Consider the following 23,190-nt stretch of genomic DNA (forward strand, 5'->3'; position numbering starts at 1 on the left):
GGTTTTGTCATTTGCATGACTGACTGTTTCCTCTGGAAATGATCAGACTTTTCTGCAATGCTGTAGATTTATTTTGTAACTGGAAATTATTTCCCGCTCAATCATATGCAGAGCCCAGGCTTGGGACCATTTTTGAGATATTTAGATGTATCTCTGCTCTGCTTTTCAGCGTGAATCCCTTTGACCTGTGGTACAAATTCTCTTTATGAGACACTGTAGTGAAGGGAGCCATCTGTGGCGTCAGTGAACCAAGCTCAACCAACGATGCCCCAATAAGTACAATACTTAAGCACAGTGGCATCCAAAATGAGATGGGAAAGTATGTTAGACAATACCTTAGTGTGTAAGAAGGAAAATATTACTATGTATATTATTTCTTATCTTATGCTCTTAAATTTTCCTTTTTACCTTTAACATAGTACGTACATATAATTCATAAACAAAAATATGGACATCTGGAAATTCTATGTCAGAAAGTCTTTATTAATGGGGTGCATAAAAAATGTAGAGAATTTTGCTTTAAATATAAACATAAACATAAATATTGCTGAACAAGCTCATCATATTTCCTCAAAAACTTTATATTTTTATCTTATGGTAAAATTTGATAATTTTGATAGCTATCAGATTTTACTAGATGAATATACGTTATTTTGTGGTAATTAATAATATCCATTGTAATGCACACAGTTATCACATGGTTGTTAATGTTATATATTTTAAATACATAGTATGTTATGTATGTTTGTATGTATGTTATGTATAAAAGGCCATCATTTTTATTACTTAAATCCATGAGGTTCCTTTTATTTTCAGATTTGAGTTGAGCTCATTTCCCATGAGAAAAATCATCTCTGGTACAACATCTCACTTTTCTTCCAAGGATGAGTTGCAAGAGGTTTGTGACTCTCTATTGCTAACAATTTAAATATATATGTTCAAGCTGCAGAATTGAAAGTAGTCTTAGCAGTCTGGTTTGAAGTTGTGTATTAAAAGAAAACAAGCTGTTTTTACAATGTCCTATAGCAAGTAAATGGAAGGGATAGGACTAATGTTTGTGATATTCCGTATGAAAATGACACTTGAGAGATGAGTCAGATTATTTCATCCATATTGTATCACCACTGAGAGACTATATTGAAGAGTGCTTAAGGTTATTTTTAACAATATTTTTCTTGTTGGTAATGCTACTTGTCTATCCTTTTTAAAAAGCATTCTGGCATTTTACATATTTCCACAGTAAATCTTGCATTTATTTTCTATTTAAGCAAATTCAGAATTCTAGAACTCTAATCCCAGATCACTGCTTACTCTATAATTTGGCTCAATCACTTATCTTCTTATCCACAGTGTACTCACTTGTAAGATTTGTCATTCTTGTCTTACTTTATCTACTGTTTTAAGATAAAGGGAAATAATAATTATGCCAAAAAAAAGTGAAGAAGACAATAACCTTTTGGAGGTTAGCAGAGCAATGCTTGCACCTGTGTTTGTATAATTCGCAAGCTATTTTGAAACCCTTTGGAAAAGAAGGTGTTTTATGAACTGTATCAGTAATTCTTTTGTTATTTTTCAGGTGAAACTGTTCTTTGAATCTCTTCAGACTCAAGGATCATATTTGGAAATTTTTCAGATTGTTTTGGAAACCATTTCCAAAAATATTAAGTGGCTAGAGAAGAATCTTCCCACCCTGAGAAATTGGCTACTGATTAGTATTTAAATGGTCAATAGAAACAACACATCAGATGCAAACAGTCTGCGTGAAGTGAGCAAAGCTCAAGTCAGACTTCCAGATAGTGTAACCAGTAAGAAGCCTCAAGAAATCAGCCAGCACAGCTACCATCGCTGGCTGACAGATGTTTGATGCTGGGGTGGAGGACGGCCAGTTCAGTAGCCTATTTTAAAGTAAACTTCCTGAACAACGGAGATGTGTGGAGGTGTAGACAGATGTAGCTGTAATAGTTTAGTCCCAACACAGACTGTCTGCATTGCCATTATGCAACTACTATTTTGCTTTTCTGATGCTTTTTAAACCTTGCATAGTATACTGGAATTAGCCCATCCAATCCATATAAAAATCTTTCTTGTGCCTCTTTTCATCTCCTTATGCTCTCACTCCCTCAGCTCACCCTGCATAGTTTATTTAATTTTTACCATTCATAGAAAATCTGAATCAAATTTAGAAGCATAAGATTCAGGAAAACTGAGGCTTTATCACCAACTCTCAGATTACTAGAAACTAGGTGTCAAAGTTTATCAAGGACACCAAGAGGTCCTCTTGGCTTGAGCCTCACATCCAAAAACAGCCTCAAAAATAGCCTTTTGAAACTAAAACTAGAATCATCATATGACGCAGCAATTCTATTCCTGGGCATCTATCCAGAAAAGACCATGACGCGAAAAGATTTATGTATCCCAGTGTTCGTTGCAGCACTATATGCAATAGCCAAGACCTGGAAGCAACCCAGATGTCCATCAACAGAGGAGTGGATAAAGACATGATACATATACACAGTGGAATATTACTGAGCCATAAAAATGAATGAAATAATGGTGTTTGCAGCAACATGCATGGACCTAGAAATTATCATGCTAAGTGTAGTCAGGCAGTGAGACACAAACAACATATGCTATCTCTTATATGTGGAATCTAATAAAAGGATATGATGAACTTATTTGCAGAACTGAAACTGACTTACAAACTTTGAAAAAATTATGGCTACCAAAGGAGACAGGTTGGAGGAGGGGAGGGATGGGCTGGCAGCTTGGGATGGAAATGCTGTAAAATTAGGTTGTAATGATGGTTGTACAACTATAAATGTAATAAAATGCATTGAATTTAAAAATAACCTTTTGAGATCCTCTCTGAATGAAGTAAAATCTGTAGTCACAGAGATATAGGTTAGAAAGATGACAAAAAGATTTTAAGGAGAGAAGACTCTGAAGCTGAAAGAGAGGAAAGAGAGTAGTCGTGGACTCTGCAATGAAGGCAATTCTCCAGAAAGGACCGATTGGGTAAGAAGCTATGGAGGGCAGTGTCTATTACCTATTTATGAGTGTTGTGTACAGATGGCGTTTGATAAATAGGTGTTGACTGTGTGAAGTGGCACCTAGAAATGAGGGAGAAAAATAGGAAATGGAACCTAGGAGAACTCAGACAAACCTACTTGGCAATTTTGCCTCAGCAGGTCCTGCTGGTACCTGATTGTATAATTCTGTGTCGTATATTATGCATTATGTATATATCTTGTGTGCCGGTCCTCATTGGCTCAGTGTCTTGTAAAAGCCTTAACAAGTAAAACTTTAACTCCTGTTTTGTTTTTAGTTTTCTTTGGTCTCTGCATACCATAGGCCCTCCACAAACATTGCTGGCTGACTAACAGCCTGTGCTGGCAGCTATCGGCCAGAGGAGGAAGAAAATGTCTGAGTCAGCCTAGACTCAGCCAAGAATTACAGTCAAGTGTAATTTTCTGCATAAATATTGCAGGATCTTCCCATGCTCAAAAACAAACAAAATTCTGAAGGACACATTTTATGAGAATGAACCTTAGCCATGCTCTATTTTAGCATAGCTGTAAGAAATAAAAGAAAATGAAAACTAAGTATCTTCAGGAGGGTAAACATCTCCCTAGAAAGAGCAAGTCAAAAATTCCAATTAGAGATCATCTCTAAAAATATATTTTATATCCTTTGATTTTTGCTAAAGACAGCCTGTGGTCGGTTTTCATGGCTGGAGCAGCAAACCCCCTCCCCACCCCTCCACCAACCCTACCATTTGGTGACCTAGCTAGGCCCCTTCTGATGCAGGACTTAGATATTAACATCAAAAACTTGGTTTCCCCAGGACACCATTATTTTAAACTCTCAGGTTAAAATAGCAGAAGTGTACAAATTTGTTTGCTCTTCAATTATAGTACGTCTAAACCTTTTCTGCATGCAATCTACATGAAATTGAAGTTTCACAATTCATATTTAATAGTAATAGCAAATACCTCTTTAGTGCTTATTTTGTGCCAGTCTATGCTGAAAGCATTTTTGGGGTGTTCATCTTATTTCCACAATAACTTTGAGGGAAGTAGTTGTCCTCAGTTTATAAAGGAGAAAATAAAACCCAATTTGCCCCAGTCAGAGGCAATGGTTATCAGTATATTTACAGAATTATGCACTTATTAACATGATCCATTTTAGAATATTTTCATCATCCCAACAAGGAAGCTATATCCATTAGCTGTCACTTCCTATTCTTCTCGCCTTTCTCTTTTAGGCAATTGCTAATCTACTTTCTCTTTCTATAGATTTGCCTCCTTTGGACATTTCCAAAAAAAATCAAATAATGCAATATATGATCTTCTGCAACTGGCTTCTTTCATGGGCATTTGTGTTGTTTATGCTCTCTAGCTATTATGAGTAATGCTCCTATAACTATTCATGTACAGGTTTTTGTGTGAACATAAATTTTCAGTTCTTTTGGGTACACACCTAGGAGTGAAATTACTGCCTCATATGGCAACTCTATGTTTAATCTTTGGAGGAACTGCCAGACTGTTTTTCAACACAGCTGCATTACTTCTATCAGTAGTAAAATGAAGTTTCCATTTCTCTACATCTTTGTTAACATTTACTATTATCTGGCCTTTTGATTCTAGCCATCCTATATCTAGGTCTAGCTCTATCATGAAGTGATATCACACTGTAGTTTGGTTTGCATTTGTCTCATGGCTAGTAATATTGAACGTCTTTTCATGTGTTTATTGGCCATTTGTAAATCTTTGGAATAATTTCTGTTCAGATCTTTTGCCCATTTTTAATTGGATTACTTGCCTTTTATTATAAGAGTGGTCATATATTCTAGACACAAGTCCCATATGAGGTATAGATATTGAAGTATTTTCTCCCATTCTTTGAATTGTCTTTTCACTCCTTGATGCCATCCTTGAAAGCCGATTTTTTCCTTCATATTTATCTCCCTAATTTCCATTAGAAAGATGTCGTTATGATGAGTTGAATTGTGTACCCCCTAAATTCATATGTTGAAATCATAACACCCAGTACCTCAGAATGTAAGTTTATTTTGAAATACGGTCAGAAATGTATTAGTTAAGATGAGGTCATACTGGAGTAGGTTGGACCCATGCTTCAATCTGATTAGTGTCTTTATTAAAAGGGAAAATATGGACACACATACAATGGGGAGAATGACATGCGAAAACTGGAATTAATTTGTCACAAGTCAAGGAAATACCAGAAACTAGAAGAGAAGTCTGGAACATATCTTTACGTGGAGACTTCAGAAGGAACCTGGCCCTACTGACACACTGATCTTGGCCTTCCAGCCTCCAGAACTATGAGACAACAACCTTCTATTCTTTAAGCTGCTCAGATTATGAGGGTTTTGTTTGTTTTTGTTTTTGTTTTACAGCAGCCCAACAAACTAATATAAATGCCTAAGATATATTTTCCATTTTGGTAGTTACTTTCAGGTCAAAATTCAAGGTTTGATAATATTCATCATTTCTAGATTTGTAATCCCAGTTGTATTGAACAATCTCAAGAAAAATTACATTGAATTGGGCTCTATATCTTTCCTATACAAGAATCTTGGGGTTTTGAAAAAAATTATCAAAATTTTATTAAAATATATCAGTATTCATACCATCAAGTGGACATTTAGGTTGCCTACCTAACATTTTGGTTGTTTAACCCCTTTTCCTTTCTGAATAAGAAAAATGACCTTGTCCCAGGCTCTCTTCTTCCTCCATATAAAATAAGGGAAGTGATCCTAGACTTTGCTTTGTCTAAGAATCCAATCCCAGTAACCCTATTTTCATTTCCAGTAAATGGCTTAGAAATATACAAAATACAGTTTTGGCAAGTGAAACCTAGGAATAATTCTAGTCCAGTATTTCTGAGAAAAGTTTCCTTTTTATTAAGAAAGAGAAATTGAGGAAAAGATTCCTTCTTCTGCCCCTGCTGCAGCCACCTTTTTTGACCACAGGGGCCATAGTCTTTCAAAAAAGTGCTCAGAGAGTGCATAGAGTGAGCAGTTGGGTTCTTGATGAGGTTGGAGAGCTCTAACTGAAGACTGCCTTGTCTCTGGGTTTTTTATGTGATAAGGTAAATTTCCTTATTGTTCGAACTAGTTTAATTCAGCATTTTGTTTTTTATAGTCCGAAACATGTGAACTAGTTTATAACTTCTTCTTCTGATAACCTTTCACTTCATCTGGCTGAATCTTTTTGCCAACGTCTAAGCCATACAAGAACACTGTTGGATAATTATTCTGCTTCACTCCGTGCTCCAAACAATTCTTAATTTGATATAACTTCAAGCATAATTGATGCAGAGCAAGTGTGCCGCAAATAGGTTTCATGGGTAAGGAGATACTGACTCCTCCAGTCCTTGAGGGTATAGTCTGGATTTGCTGGAAAGCTCTCAGTGGTCATCTGTGTCCTGGCAGCAAGCAGCATCCTCCACTTATTCAGGAGGGCTGAACAAATGTCATTTTCAAATGTGTGCAACAAATTAATGTATTTCTAACTGTTTATTTCAAAATAATTCGGGAGCATATTTAATAATGCTAAACTAAAATGACATGGAATACCAATAAATTCTATTGAAATATCAATTAAACGTTAGTGAAATAACTGTCTACTAACCTGAAGTTAGCTATATTTCTCTTTATTTTATATCCCTTCCAAGGATTATTGTCACTGACCTTAATTACCCTGCAGGAATAGAAAAGGAACAGGAAATTCCAGAGTTCTGGTTTAGAACACAGACTACCTGGGTTCCAGTCTCTGTCTGCCATTGGACTGTGAGTGAATCATCTAACCTTTCTAAACTTCAGTTCCCTGGTCTGTTAAATAAGGCTTGGATTGGCTGATTCATAGTATACGAAATGCTTTATTTTGATGAAAAGTTTCTATTTTCATCAATTATCAACTTTGTTGCTGCTTCATAAATAAATCCTGTTTGTTGTTCAAGGAGCTCATTTTTTTCTTTTCATGCTATATATTTTATAATTAGCTGTCCAAATTTATGACTTTCAAATGTTAAATGGTAGACATCAATGATTCTGAAAATAGTAAATGAGAATAGTAAATAATGTCACACTATCTTCTCTGAGAGTGAATAGTCACTTCATAATAATTTAAGTTTATGCCCTTAACTAAAGAGGAAGTTCTGTGTGGAAGGATGGGAGGAGGTTAAAGACTGAAACAGTGTGTTTCAGTAGTGAATCTGCGCAACTGTGGTCTCTCAAAAAGGCTTTATGAGGACAAATAAAAAATAGTATCCAAAAAAACGAAAACCCAGAATAAAACAAAACAAAATTTATTTTTATTCTTTTGAGGGTAGTTAGGATTCTGAAACATTCTGATTTTGTTTACTCTTTTTTTTTTTTTACATTCAATACAAACCCACAAGCCTTTAAATGGTCCTTTGCATATTTGCTTGACTGTGTAGAAATGGGAGGGATGAGAGGCAAGAGGTTGGCAAAGAGAGGATAGTTATTTATCTCTACGTCAAAGAAATCTAAAAAGACATAATGATCCTCCTGTATTTGCTAGTGCAATGGTGAAACATTTTTACTAGTCTCTGCAAAATTGAAGTATTTAAGATTGAACACAAATAACCTGTTTCACACTTAAAAGCATGATAGACTAGCTTACAGGTGAGGTGAAAAGAGGGAATTTAACAAGCTGTGGAATTTTAAATACCTCTGATACTAAGTGCTTTGACTAGGAAAATAACTCCAAAGAGAAAAGACATGACCTAAAATATAGGTAAGAGCCTCTTATCTAAGCAATGCAATGTGTGGGATCCTTTTAACAAAATCCAGCATTGCCTATATTATATCATATCTGACCACTTATGTACCAACCCCTGTGGTTCACTTCCTATTTTTGGTTCTGTTGGGGGTGTGAGGTTTGAGGAGGTAGCCTAAGGGCTCTGATTATCTTTAACACAATGGGAAAAGAACAGCTTGGAGGTATCATATGATACAGACACCTTCTCTGCACTGATCACAAAGGCACCATTCAATATAGAAATGTTCTCTGGAAGGGTTTTAAACATTGCAAATGAACTAGAACTCTAAATACCACTGCATCCATTCACAAATTATTTATTGCGTATCTATCTAGGGATTAGGATACAGCCCTTTATAAAGGTAATGACTCTGCCTTGCATTCTTGAGAGGAAGATTCATAGTAATGTAAGAACAAACAAAACGTTGAGAGCCTTAAGTGCTGTGACTACAACCCAGTCTTTATAGAATAGACCATGTTTGCACCTATTTTCCATTGTGTGGCCAGGAAAGAGCTCTTCTCAGAGAAGCCCTTTGAGATGAGACTTAAAATACAAGAAGGAAGCAGCAGTCGAAGTACCATGCAGAAGGAACAGTTCTTCCATGAGGACCATGCAGTTAGAATGGTTTAATGTAAATTGGCGACTTTAAGGAACAGCCAGAAAGCCTCTGTGGACAAAGCATAGTAAGCACGTGTAGGAGATAAAGTCCTAGAGTTAGGGAAAGAGTTTCGCTTTTATCCTAAGTGTGATTGGTAGCCACTGGAGATTTTAAAGCGCAAGTGGGTGATTTAATTCAACAGACATTTAAGAATACAATATTGCGAAATACAATATTTTACTTCGATTTTACTTCTTTGAAACCTAATTTCAATTTCCCACGCAGGTCAAACAACAAACAGTACTGCCAGCCCTGTTTGCCCAGGCTGTTTGCGCTTGCCACGGGCTTGTTTGCACCGGACGCCCTGCTGTTGACAGCCTCAGAGAAGCGTGTGACAGTTGGCAGGCGCAGTGAGGCACAGCGGGAGCCAAGTTGCTGCTGAGGCCAAGGCTGCGTTTGGGGAGGACAGAAGAGCGATGAGGGGCAGGAGGCGATGCAGCGCGCCCCGAACTCCGCAGCATAGCGGCGATCCGCACAGAGAGCAAGGGATGATGAAGCGAGGCCTGGAAGAGCATCACCCGGGCTCCCCAGGCCCCTGGTTATTTCATTTCAATGGTTCGCCGGGTCGCCCGGCTTTGACACTGGAAACTATGGGGGCTGGAGACTGGAGATGAGGGCTCCAGTGCTGGAGGGCGGGGGCGTCAAAGAGAGTTTCGCCTTCTCCGGCCTAGCTCTGCTGGCCTGGCCACCTGCAGCAGCGGCTGCACCCCAAGGAGCCGCAGGTGTTGATTTAAGGCTAGCGGGGCAGGCCTTCAGCCCACATCCTGCGGCTCCCGCGGCCCCGGTCTGATCCAGTGCCGGGTTTTGTGATCCGCCTGCCTGTAGATGCCGCGCCCCGATCCGCTGGCCGCCCAGACTCCTTGGGGGTCTTCCCCCCACTTCAGTCAGGCCACCGGGTGCATGGGACCTCTGTGATGTGAGCCAGCAGCCCTGCCAAGACGACCCACAGTGCCTGCTCCCTCAAGCCTTAGCAGAGTGAGCTCCCCGGGGCCACACTTCCCAGGGAAACCGAAGCTTCGCAGTCCGGGAGCGACCTTCGTCCATAGATCCTGCTTTGCCTTCAGATCTTGGCTACAGTGGCACCTTCCAGGCCTCTCCTCAACAAGCATCCGAATTAGCGACCCACTCAATCTCCGTCACATCACCTAGATTTAATGCTGAGCTGGGCATTTATATCAATCTCGTGTGTCTTGTGTTTGTTTATTATCTGTCTCTGGAATGTCTCCTCGACAGAGGCAATGACTGTGTTTTACCAGCGCGGAGCTGGGTTCCCGGCTCCTAAGGCCGGGCCGGGCCTGGCCGGGACGTTATAGGCTATCACATTTGCTTAATGACTGACCGCTGTTCGGGGCACTGAAACAGACCGAGTTGCTGGCCTTTTCTGTCAGGGGCGGGGCTTGTTCCAGTCACGCCCCCCCCCCGGCCCGCCCCCAGATCTAACCCGCTCCCTCCTCTCCACTCCCTGGAATCCGCTGGGGCCTGTGCAGTGCTTTTCCCTCTAGTTTCCCTCGCTCTTTCTGCAGCTGTCGCTAAAACCCGGAGCTGTGGATTTTGGAGCGAGCGGAGCGGCGCCGCTCCTCGCGGCACCTCCCCGACAGACCTCGGCGCTGCGCTGGGCATGCTCAGTTGGTAGGGCCGCTTCAGCGTTCGGAGTAGGAAGCTTGGACGCTCCTGCTGTAAGGAGCTGCGGCCGGGGGAAGATGGAGCCCTTCACCAATGGTGAGTGGGCGGCCGGAGGACCCGGGGCCAGACGCTCTCTGGGGCCAGAGGGTCGTGGGCAGTGTGACACGCGAGGTCGAGCTGCAGTCGCACCGACCGCGGGTTTCCCGTGAGGGCTTGGGGGCGGTGGAGAGGGACGGGGAAAGCAGTTCGAGGCTCGGGGGAGGGGGCGGGAGGCGGCCGGTGTCGCGGAGTTGGGGAGTGGTGTGAAGGTCAGTGCCATCGCCTGCCCAGGGTGGGGGCGTCGTCGGTGCGGCCCGACCGTACGCTCTGCTGCGCGCCCAGGTGGGCGAACAGCAAAGTTTAGGCTGTTTTGCGCAGATCAGGGGGCAACGGGAAAGTTGGCAGCTGCGTTTGCCCGGGAGAAGGGGGTGTTGGCCACAGCTTTTGGGCAGGAAGAGTTAAGCCGCGGCCCTTGCCAAAGACAACTTCGGTGGTGCGGCGGGAGCTATCCTCCTGTCCTTCAGCGAGTTGCCGGCGTGACTTTTCCTAATAGGACGGGGTGGGGGTGGGGGCTTAGCAGGTTAATTTAGTGGAAGGAGGAGAAACTTGCAGAAAGGCTTGATCACCCCTGCTGTGTTCCCAGGAGGTTCCTCCCCGCATTGCCACCCTCCAGTCTGTTGCGGAGGCACTACGCAGAGCGTTCAAGCTTCCTTTCCCTGGCTTCCGATAACCAGTTTTTCAGTTGAAGACTCATTAAATATCAAGGGTCCGTCACAATGATATCACAATGTGACTTGAGGCCAGAGTCAAAGCAGGAGCCTGCAGGATGCCCTGCAAACAGCCACAGCCCTTTACTGAAAGGAGAGAATAAATCCCACCCTGCCTAAAACGATGGCTTCTGTTTGGACCAGAAGTGCGGGAGTCACAATGTAGAAGTGAGATGTCTTACAGTTTTGCAGCTTTCAGTATTTGGAATCCCTTTGGGGACAGAAAGTAGTGAAACAGCCAGTAAGGGAGGACTCACACCAAAATTAGAAGATTCACTTTCTAGTTGACCTTTCACTTTCCTGCGGGTGGTTGATTACTTAATGGTAGATGGTTTGTCGCATTAATGGATGGCAAAGTGAACCCCTGTTTGGGTGGGTCAGTTGCCATCCAGGAGTCAGAGACGTGCACTTTGTATCAGACCCTATCCAGACTTTGCTGTTTGCTGTGTTTCATTCATGGGCCTGGGAACCACTCATTATATTCTCCCTGTCCATAATTCAGAATGCTTTATTCTACTGCCATCTTCCTGTCTGTACTATTTAATTAGGCTTAATGATAACATTAATTCTGAATTTTCTTTCTCATTCAGGTTCTATTTGTAATTACTAGGGCTCCAAGAGTAGTCTAGTACAGTTACTAAGAAAAATAAGGGAGATTTGCGCTGAAAGGAACCCTGGAGACCATCTGGTACTTTGGTGTAGAACATTTCTAATACAAATCCTTAAATCCTTTCCGATGAGTATTCCAAGGCTTTTTTCTTTGTTTGAGGTAGAACGCTTGGAGCTTCCCTGTTTGCAGGGAAGTTAATTTGAAGTTGCCTTTAAATTAAAACAAAACAAAGCATTCCCCACAACAAGGCTGAGTCACCCATTTGGACAAGATTATTGCCAGCTGATTTGGTGAACCTGTGCCCACAGAATTAAAGTACATTCTCAAGTCTTAAAACTGGGGCCTTTTCTCCTTGGCATATGCTGCTCTTGATATGAATATTTGCAAATTGTCACATTTGGAAGGGCAGTGGAAAAGTCCCAGAGAGGAGAACAAAAAAACAGTGCTTCAACTTTCAGGTCGGAAATTGGATTTCTAATCCTTTCCTATCTATCTTCCGGATTTTCAGAGTCTGTGCTGGAGACAGTTTAGCAATGTATTATTTTAGTTAATATGTTAATCACTCCTTGGAGCCTTATCTAGCAGCCTTTAACAAGCAGAATAGAAACTACAGCATTTAAAGTCAACAAGAAATTAGGTCCTAGAAATTCGAGGTGCTTTTCAGGTTTAAAATGGACTCTATTTATTCCAGAACTTTTGAAGGATAGTTGTAGAATTCTTTAGTGTCTTCAATCAGTACATGGTATAGTGGAAAGTACATTTATCTTTGTACTTAATCCTTTTGAGTACGCGAACATGTATGTCTAGTTCCCCTGTAGGCCTGGGTGTTCTGGTGCAGAGTATTTCATTACTCATAGAGTTTATGATTACAGGATTTATTAAGTTTGGTGTGGGCTTTTGCTGCACATTTATTACCTTTTCATAAAATCTTTACCACTTACACTTTCTCCTATAGCTCTGTGTATGGAGGGAGATGTGAGAGCTTAACAACAACAAAGAGTCTGTAATTTGGGACCTCATATCTTTCTGTTAAAATATTGTCAACAATTTCACCATCTAAAAGGGGGCAAACGTAGTTTTTGTTTTGTCCTTTTGGTTTTCAATACCCATCTAGTTCAGTAAGGCTTTTTCTACTGTTCATGTTTTCTGTCAAAACTTGCTGCCGGTATGGCTCATTTGGGGGGGGGGGGAATCCTGCTCTCTGCCTGCTAATATAATAATGAATTTATTTGATGACCATCCTGTGTTAACCTGTCAAGGTAACTCACTGCTGTAACCCATTTAACATGCATTTCTCCAGAAAGGGCTTAAAAGGAAGGACCTTATTGCCAAGAATTTCCATTCGGCTCAGAAGATATTTTTGGTCTTGCCCTTGGTAGGGACTGGTGACTGTTATGCTGAAGACTACGTATCAAGTCTGACTTTGGATCTTTTTTATGGGGAGAGAAATGTGCTGGTCTAGTCTTCAGGATTGGTTTGGCAGTAACTATTATGTCCTGTTAGGTAGGTACAAGTGAAACTCTTAGGAAGTAGTGATTTATATATCACCAGAAAATAAACAGATGAAAAGAAGATAGCAACTCTCTAGGTCTTTTGATAGACATACCAGATTAGGGCAGGTAATTACATGATGACTGCCTAGTTTTATTTATCCTCATTTGCATGCAGGGTTGGGGTATTTTGGAATAATTTAAATTTATGTTAAGGAATGGAAATGCAAGGCTCACCCTCAGGATCTGATTAATGAGGGCTGAGGTTAGGCCTAGGAATCTGCACTTCATTTTAAGAATACTAGAAAGCTCACCAGAAGGGAGGTTTTGAGAAGTTTATTAGATAAGAAAATTCTGAATTTGGGAGCATATTGATAGAGAAGATTTTTTTTTTTTTTACAACCATATGTGTGTGTGTGTTTAAATGCTTTCTAGTTTGTTGTATGGCCAGAAGTAAATCTCCAGAGGATGGAAAAGCATTGAAATTTTGAAGTTGCAGCACTGAAAGCAATTTAAACAGTTTTATTTTTTTCCCAGAGCTTCCAAGAATCACTTTAGTCCTCAGCCTGATGCATAACTAAACAAGGGGGACTTTCCTATTTTACAAAACTATATTTGTTTTTGTTTGCAGATTGGCATCCATGTGAGAGTATCTCCCAGCTTCCAAAATGGGAAGTCTGGACAACAAACTAGATATTCATTGATTGTAAGGCAGTATAAAATTGTGATTTCATCTTTTTAATCTTACAAATAACAGTTATCTTATAGGTATACATTTCTTTTTAAAAGCTTAGCATTTATCAAAATGTGAGCTGAGCACATTTTGCTCATATATATTATTCCTTTGTTCTGTAATTACCACTAAAAATAGAAGGTAATAGTTTCTCTGTATGATGAGCTAGAAGTTAAATTTTGCTTATATCCTTCTGTCTTAAGTTTTTATGTCAGTTAAGGGAAGCAGGGATATATAGGATTCAAATGTTAACATCACTTAGTAATATAAATGGTTGTACCTTATTAATATAAACGGTTGAGGCTATAACTAGAAACCAGTCCAGTTTTTAACTGGAAAGCAGAGGTGGAAAAGTTCTTTGCTTTACGTAACAACTTCAAAAAAAAAAAAAAAAGTATCTTGAGACAAGATAAATAGACAGCATATTTTAGAAACAATAAAAGCCAATGATTACCATTTATCTGTAGATGATTCTCGAGAATTAAGCTTGAAAGAGTTAAAACCAGAAAGATTGGTTACAAGGAAATTATAGAAAATGAGTTCGGGGTGATTTCCTTCTTGGTAATTAAGTTAGACACCATTTTTGGAATGCCTGTTTACAAGTAGATTTTCTGCTAGGCACATTTGCAAAAAGGCCCACAAACCTGTTTTCAGATCATGTGAACCTCAGTAAGATAAATGGAATAATCAAAGTTTTGTTTTCATGCTAATATAAAAGTACAGAATTTGGAAGTAGTACAAAAGCAATAAAACTTTAAGACAGTTTTCTAATTATGAAATAAATGTACAAGATTGTCTTTATAACGTGTTCGTGTAACATCTGTCAACAAGAAGTTCACATTTCTGCTGATTAAGTGTCGTACTCCTTTTAGGGAACTGCAGCATTTTGGCACTCCCTGTGAGTATATTAGGAGATTGAGCTATAGAGATGCTTAGCCAGGGTTATTCCAGAAGTTGGGATGGAGCTAAATTAGCCCTATTGTTCTTGAGTCTTGAGGTGAGGAGATCAGTATATCCATGTTCTATTAATTAGTTACCTCATGTCTGGAAAACCAAAGGAGGTTGAAGCTAGAGCTAACACCACAATGCCTTTCCATAATATCATTGGCACAACCAGAGAAATAGTCTTTTTTTTAAAAAAATTTAATCCCTAGATATGTATGTTTTAAGAGTTTTACAGTAAACTAGGAGTGGGAATGAGGGAAATTTTGGAGCCCTTGGTGGTACAGCTCCTTTTACATCCAGTCGCCATTGTAAAAGTGGCTATGCACTGCCCTGGTATTTCTGTGCAATAAATGTGACAGTAACAATTCCTGTGTCTATGAAAGAGTGGTCAGGATTCACCTGACCTGTAACCTATAATCACCTCTAACCTGATTCATTGTTGTAATCCATTTGTGATTGTCTTGGGAGTGCCTGTAGAACTCTGAATCTAAAGATCTTTAGGGAAAATTGGGACATTAGTGATGAAGATGAAAGACATGCAGAGATTTAAGTAAGGAAGAAGCTGATAGGCAGTTATTTTCGAAACAGCCATACCTTGAGCCTTGCAAGTCTTTGGCTTGGAAAGGAGTCTGTGTTGGGGAGGACACTTGTATGAAGCTGAAAGATAGAGTCAGGGTTGGAAAGAAGAGGTAGGTGGGTCTGGTTGGACAGAAAGAATTGAGAGGTGAGGGGGTGAATGGGTTAAGACTGGCATTTGAAGAAGACTGAAAACATTTGTCATGTGTTTAATCATACTATGTACTTCTCTTTCCTAGTCAGAAAAGTCAAAGTTTCTTGTGAGTTAAGACTGTTCACTTTCCTGAATGTGTTTTAAAAAAAGAGGACTAATGAGCCGTTGACCTTGTAGGACCACCATGGTAGCAGTCACTGTTCTTTATTGCCTGGTTTTGTTTCACTTTTCTACTAATGTTTATGGTTGAGCAATGAACCAGTTTGTTTGTTTGTTTGTTTAATTCCAACCTCAGCATCTAAACTAGGAGGAAATCACTTCATTTGCTTCCAGGGGAGTTTGAAAAAAAACAATGGAGAATCAAGTTCAACTGCAGAAGACCCTTTAAAGTTCTTTTCCTTAATGAAGGTCCTTCTGGGCTTTCCTCACACATATTTTAAGAATCCAGTCACTGAAACAAAACTCTAGCCTGTTGTCTGGACTTCTGTAGATTGGCGGGTTGGATGATCCAGTCTTATTCAGCCTCTGGTGCTACTGGGGGAGGCTAAGCCAGTAGCCTTCTGGGAGCCAGTAGCCTTCTGAGAGGAAGGATGTTTGAGGAGGCTTTTTGATGTTTCTGCAGTAAGAGCTTACTAAGCTGAGAAAACAGGAGAATGAGAAGCTCAGTGAGAACTGTTACCTCTGTTGGTTGGCTGTGCTCCTTTCCTTCCTGGATCTCACAGCACACAGTGATCAGGGCTATGTGGCAGTGTTTCCCAGACAACTGCCTCAGGTGTCATTCAGTGTCGTAGAGGAACTTCCTGGTGAGCAAAGACACTTTGCTGAAATTGTTATTTTATAAGATTTAAATGGTTGTTAGAGTATTTGTCATTTCAACAGCATTACACCATTCCAGAGTTCCCTTTAGAGGAAAAATGGAGTTTAGTGAGAGTGATTGAGGAGAGCTCAACATTTAAGAGAATCTTTCTTTAAGTTAGTATTGGTAGTGTGATTTGAAGACAGTAGTAGCATAGTATTTATCTAGTTTATCCTAGTCCCATAATTATCAAAAGGGCTTCAATGGTTAAGTAAGGCCCTTGGGGCCTGGCAGGAGGAACTAGTGTGTCCTAGATTTATCAGGATCATGCCTGTAAGTTTGGGCTGGTTTCCCCTTATATCTTTAGCAGTAGTTTGTCTGCTCTTTAAACCAGATGCTTAGTACCCAGATCCTTCGGGCTGCTGACATTGTCCTTTCAGTATCTAGATTGGGTGCCTCAATTAGGAAAACAACTCACACTGAGTGTAGAGTATTGGATGTTTGTGAGAATAAGAAATGCATTGCTCTTTAAAATAGTAGCCTCACTTCCATCTGCATCCACATAGGCTACTGAGAGGCTTATGACTTTCCATTTGGAGAAAGCACACAGAAAAATAATTCACTGTGGGAAGGAGGGTCTAGTCTGACTTGGAGATTAGGTAATAAATATAGTATGCTGAAATTAGCACATGTTTACTAAGGCATGGCTAGCCTAGAAGGTGAAACATAGTCCTGTTGTAATTAATTGCCAATTCGGGAAATACTATTGAGATAAAGACTTGAAGAATTCATGCATAGGAGCTTTACATGGCAGCTAATGAGGTGACAGTGACTATTTGTAGAAAAACTGTGGTTGCAATCTCAGACTTTTGGGTAATCACTATTTAAAAAAAAATAGTTTAATGACAGGAGGTCCTCTTTAGTGCAGCTGGTTAAGGATATAGCATTGTCACTGAAGTGACATGGGTTCGATCCCTGGCTCACAAACACCCACATGCCATGGAAGTAGCCAAAAAAATAGGTTAATGATAATCAAACAGATCCTCAGTAGGTTGTATATTGATGGCAGAGTTTTTGCTGTGGATTTCGTATCATTTACCTTGTGTTTTATCAGTCTGATGGAAAAATACTTCAGAGAATTACTAACAAAATAATCCTTTTGTTCAAATCCATCCGAGATCAAGTCTTACAGTTTTATTCATCAGTTGAGGTATTCTCTAACTCATAAGCAGTTTGTACATTGAAGAGCTCTTACGTCTTTTGCAGATCTTATTCAGTGATACGTATTTTCTGTTAAATCACTCATAGGTATTTATTATACCTGCTGACATTTTTTTATGTTAAATAAGGAATTATGCAGTCAAGGTTTTTTTGAAATGATATCCAGGTCGTTGATGGAATTAAAAACAAACTTTAAGATTTTGATCTTACAAAGGTATTACAACTATATGGCTTTGCCTGAGAGATTAATGAACATAAATATTAAGTCATCATTGACATTTTCAATTACTTTTTATAACTAAATTTTTCTAAGAGGCTCCCTGAGGAGTGTCAAGGACTGTGGGACCTATGTTATGAGGAAAGATTTTTTAAAAAAATACTTTATAAGGAGTTCCCGTCGTGGCACAGTGGTTAACGAATCCGACTGGGAACCATGAGGTTGCAGGTTCGGTCCCTGCCCTTGCTCAGTGGGTTAACGATCCCGCGTTGCTGTGAGCTGTGGTGTAGGTTGCAGACGCGGCTCGGATCCTGCGTTGCTGTGGCTCTGGCGTAGGCCGGTGGCTACAGCTCCGATTCAACCCCTAGCTTGGGAACCTCCATATGCGGCGGGAGCGGCCCAAAGAAATAGCAAAAAAAAAAAAGAAAAAAACTTTATAAGATAAAGACTGTAAGTTTGGAGGACATGTTTGATATAAACATTAGGGTATAATAATTTAGCCTGGAAAAGGAAATGAAAATTGAAAATTAAGCTAAAATAATTTTATTTTCCCCCACAAGGATATTGGCTCTTTTAAGTGACTAGAATGGCATATCTTTATCTGAATTCTGGTCATTGTCATAATGATAAATATAAGGGTAAAGAACTAAATGCTCCCTTTACTCTGAACTGTTAGTGTTTTTTTAGCCCATGGAATATTATGTTGCGCTTGTTAACTTGATGCTTTTTGGTGTCCTCTTGCCAGTAGTGTAACTAGACTATTACCTTTGTGAAATTGCCAATGTTTTTGAGTGCTGGTTATTCAGCAGAATCTTGTACATTATTGTAAATTTTATATTTTCTCTTGGTTTGATATTAAGTCCACTGTGGCTAACAACCAGATAAATATATTATATATAGTAACAAAAAATATTGTAGGAGATGAGTGCTTTGGGTTTAATTCTATTTTACTGAAACCAGATAATACTGGGGTTCAAATCTACCTAGTTATATTCTGCTCTTTCTTGTTGTTATTTTTCCATTTTTTTATTTTGAATTTCTTCCTGTTTACATCGTGCTAATAGTTTTTCTTCATCTTTTATTTTTATCACCAAGACTAAAAATAAACCAAAATTAATTTTCCATGTCTCCTTGATGCATTCTTCTATTGGGAAGTCAGGAGTGGGGGTCAGAGAAGAAGCATGGTGTGAATGTTTTAATGCAAATTTTCTTGCATACCACTTTAAACTGCCTCAACCTGTATTTTAAAAACCTCTCTTTGACACGTCCCCACTTATTTCTTTTTAAAAAGATAATAGTTTTTAAAAAGATACCCCCTCAAATAAATATGTTAAAATATACCTTCACTGTATGTTAACTCGTGCCAAGCTTTGTTCTTAAAGCTCGAGTACAAATATGAGTGCAATATGGTCTTTGGCCTTGAGGAGCTTACATTCCAGCAGAATTAATTTTTTTAAGGTATACAGATGCAGACATCAGTATAGTCTCTTTAAAAATTATCAGACTTTGAGAAGCACAGGTCCCATCTAATACAGCTTTCCTTAGATGCATTTGGTTTTGTGCTTTCACTTTTTCATTTTGGAGATCTGTCCATGAATCTACCTCGTTTTATAAGACGGCTGCATAGTATAGCAAAATAGGCTGTTGCATTCAAATCCTGGTCCTAAGGATTTACCAAAAGATGTTTTAACATCTTTAGTCTGAAATATCTAAAATATGCATAGGAACTTAAAGCTTTTTCTGGTACTCACTGAAGTCTAAGATGCATGGTGGTTTGACATATTCCAGCCATAGAGAGATCTTGAAAATTGGGAAATATATGGTATTTCTTGTATCTTGTTTACTAAAGTCAGTATAGGAAAGGATTCTTTCCATTTCATGTTTGTTAACAATTATGCATTTGTAACACTTTCAGGGAAGTGTCGCCCAAGGGTAGAGGAACTGTTCATTTCTACATCCGATTTAATTCTGGCTTAGGTTTGTTTTTCTGGTTCCTTCAAGCAAATGTAATATGCAACACCTCATTATTCACACAAGTAGAACTTGCTTCAGTCTTAGATCAGGTATTAACTCAATTTAGTTTGTTAGGTGAGGCTGAAATAGTGAAAAATTTAAGACAAAAAGGGGTAGTGTTAGCATGAAGCTATAGAGGAAGGTTCCTTCATTTACTGGTAACAAGGCGTGTAGTATCATAGGCATCAGGAATGCAAACACACAGGCCTTTAATATAATGTGTGTTTGAGTTCATACCTATATAGTTCTGTTTCCTCACAAGAGCTTACTAAGAAGTTAGTTTTACTAGTGAATTTGTACTTCTACTAACGATTGTGACACCTTTATTTAGTAGTATTTTTGCTGAATAAATGTAACTTGGCAGCAGCTTTTGGCTCTGAGAATCTGTTATGAGTTACCTCCTTACTTCAACCCTGCCAGGAGTCTCTGGATCTAGTTTTTGTTTATTTGTTTTTCTCACAAAGACAATATTTTGAACTTCTGAAACATAAAAGGTAGTGATTTGGACCAAACAACAATGTGAAGGATGTAAGGAATAATCCTTCAAGTATTTGGTGGATACCTGGATGGATTACATGGAAACAGAGTAGAGGTTTTCCTCATAGTGGGCTTTTAATTGCCCCTAGGATGCATCAGCATTTAAAAAGGTAGTGTTTTCCCACAGGAATAAGTTACTGGAGTCTGTGTTTCTGCCCAAGGATGCTCAAAGAAGCACAAGGTATATTATGAAAGTGGAGGAACCGTTTGTTTAGGATTCATTTTCTCAATGTTTAAAACTACCTTTTGAATTCTATGTAAAGAACATACATGCTTGTTCAGCAAGGAACTAGGTACTATCATTTACATTTAACAGATAAAAACACAGTTCTCCCCTATTTTGTTGCTCCTAAAGTTGGCACCTAACATGGTGTTCCATACATTTTATATCAGTAAAGATTATCTGAGACTGTTTAATATTATATCAGAGAACTCTAAAACAAAGATTTAAATAACAGTTTTATGTTCTTTTTTCTTTTTCTTTTTTTTTTTGGCCATGCCCGTGTCAGGCAGAAGTTCCCATTCCCAGGCCAGGGATTGAACCCACACCAAAGTGGTGGCAATGGGGGTCCTTAGCCCACTGAACCACCAGGGAAATCCTTACGTTCTTTTAATTTAGAGGTTTTTCTTTTTTTTTTTTTAAGTAAAGTTTCAGTGCTTTTCCATTTTCTATAAATTTTTCTATAGCAAATAATTTCAAATCATTTTTAAAAAGTATTCTTATCAGTGTTTATCCAACTTCCCTTTCCACTGAAATGCATTTTGAGCACTTGCTGTGTTTTAGACTCAGTGCTTTGTACAGGGAAGATAGTGCTAAACAAGATCTGGTTTCTGTGTTTGAGGAGAAGAAGCTTCTTAGAGGGAGGAAGTATCTTACTCTAAAGCATTTCAAAATCAAAATTAAGGAATGACCCCAACATTTTCCTTTTATCTTCTGTGCCTTTTTCATAGCTAGAGAGCTGTTGTGCATTTGAGAGCAATTTGGTGGAGTTAAATCAATTTTCTTTCCCTGCAAGTGCTGGCTGACCTGCCATTGGGATAGTTTGCCCTTCATTAGAGAGGCACAAAAACAATTCCCAAGCCAATTAGGTTTGACTTTTAAAAGGGAATTTCTTGATATTCCAGAACCGGTAGGAGGCATGAATTGGTCACGCATAAGTATTCATGTGGCCCCATGGAAAGGGTAAAGGGGGGTGAAGCTGCATCATGACTGTCAAGTTGCAAAGCCATCGAGAGGCAGGGCTCTCTATTAGTTGACAGAACACAATACCTAATAGTGTGAGTTAAAATGTGGGCTGAGATAGGAGAGCATGAATTTTAGATCTGACACTAACCTGGAGGAAAAAATGTGGGTGTTTCTGTCCTGATGTTAATCAATGGGAAAAAATTAGATGACATTTTGAGAACAAAACATAAGCATCTCCTTAGTGGCCACATAACATAAATTATGATGTGTACACCATGAAGACATTTATTCAGCATCTTCTTCCTCCTTAAAATGCCTCCATTTTTTTCCTCTTACTCATTTTATTTACGGAGTGCTTATGTGGAAACAGAATATAGGCAGGGCGCATATAGCCAGTTTGGGTAAATACCACAGACTGGGTAGCTTAAACAACAAAATTTTTCTTAAGAGTGTGGAGGTTAGGAGTTCACGATTAAGGTGCTGGTGTCGTTGGCTTCTGGTGAGAGCCCGCTTCCTGGCTTGCACATGGCTGCCTTATTGCTATGACCTCACATGGCCTTTCTTCTGCATGTGCAGGCAGAGCTGTGGTGTCTCTTCCTCCTCTTATACAGCAGCAGTCCTATCAGCTCTCCTCTTGTGACCTCATGTCACTTTAATTACCTCCTTAAAGGCTCTATCTCCAAATATAGTCACACTGGGGAATTAGTGCTGCACTATATGAAGCTGGGGATGGGGAAGGCACAATTCAGTCCATATCAGGCAGCCCTTGGACAGTTTTGTTTACTTCAAGGTAAAGAAGATTGTTTTTTTTTCTTAGGGAAAATTATTGAAGTCTACATTCCTGCCTGAGGATGCTCAAAGTAGCATATGCAATTAAATTCAAGTAGTTTTCTTCTGGATCCAGGGATCCAGGATAATCCAAAATCCCTGTCCCTCCCTTCTCTACTATAGAGTGATTCAGTGCTTCTGTATTTATTTTCCTTACTTTATGTATTTACTCTGTATACTTTTTTAAGCTGTATACTCAGATTTCCATGCTTGAATCAAGATGTGTGGAGAGTTTAGGAATTTTTTCTTTATCTTTGAAGGCAGAGTTATGCTTCTCAAACTCTTTGGTCTCAGGACCCCCTTTATACTCTTAAAAATTATTATGGACCCCTAATAGCTTTTGTTCATGTGGGCTATATCTCGCAGTACTTATTACATTAGAAATTAACACTGAAAGATTTTTTAAAGTATTTGTTAATTTCAGAGTTCCCATTATGGTATAACAGAAATGAATCAGACTCGTATCCATGAGCATGGGGGTTTGATCCCTGGCCTCGCTCAGTGGGTTAAGGATCCAGCATTGCCCTGAGCTGTGGTCGCAGACACAGCTCAGATCCAGGATTGCTATTGCTCTGGCTGTGGCATAGGCTGGCAGCTGTAACTCTGATTGGACCCCTGGCCTGGGAACTTCCATATGCCGCAGGTGTGGCCCTAAAAAGCAACAAAGAAAACAAAAAAAAGCAAAAAGGAAAAGACTGTTAATTTATTTTATAATAACAATAAAAAACCTTTAACATGTTAGCATAAATAACACGTTTAGTAAAAAACAACAATTTTCTACAGTAAAAATATTAGTGAGAGGCATTATTTTACATTGTTGCAAATTTTTTAATGTCTGGATTAACAGAAGACAACTAGATCTTCAGATTTGCTTCTGTATACAGTCTCTTATTTAGTGTGTTGTGTAGCCTATGAAAAACTCTCCTGTACACTCATGAGAGAATGGAAGTTAAAACAGTAAATAACATCTGATTATGAAAAAAGTTTT

General features: G+C 39.2%; 2 protein-coding genes across 4 annotated transcripts in view; both read left to right on the forward strand.

Moving 5' to 3' along the window:
• Positions 1–2,675, forward strand: part of ERAP2 (endoplasmic reticulum aminopeptidase 2) — a 51,341-nt gene extending 48,666 nt beyond the window's left edge. For all 3 annotated transcript variants that reach the window (XM_047778346.1, XM_047778348.1, XM_047778347.1), the window contains 2 exons: positions 817–898; positions 1,577–2,675. In XM_047778346.1, coding sequence (XP_047634302.1) covers positions 817–898; positions 1,577–1,720 — 226 coding nt within the window. In that variant the 3' untranslated portion in view covers positions 1,721–2,675. The remainder of the gene's footprint in view (positions 1–816; positions 899–1,576) is intronic.
• A 6,045-nt stretch (positions 2,676–8,720) lies between these two features.
• The window catches only part of LNPEP (leucyl and cystinyl aminopeptidase), a 97,368-nt gene continuing 82,898 nt past the window's right edge, over positions 8,721–23,190 (forward strand). Inside the window, exon 1 of the mRNA XM_047778350.1 lies at positions 8,721–10,186. Coding sequence (XP_047634306.1) covers positions 10,168–10,186 — 19 coding nt within the window. The 5' untranslated portion in view covers positions 8,721–10,167. The remainder of the gene's footprint in view (positions 10,187–23,190) is intronic.

The sequence above is a fragment of the Phacochoerus africanus genome, chromosome 4 (assembly GCF_016906955.1).
Source record: "Phacochoerus africanus isolate WHEZ1 chromosome 4, ROS_Pafr_v1, whole genome shotgun sequence".
NCBI lineage: Eukaryota > Metazoa > Chordata > Mammalia > Artiodactyla > Suidae > Phacochoerus > Phacochoerus africanus.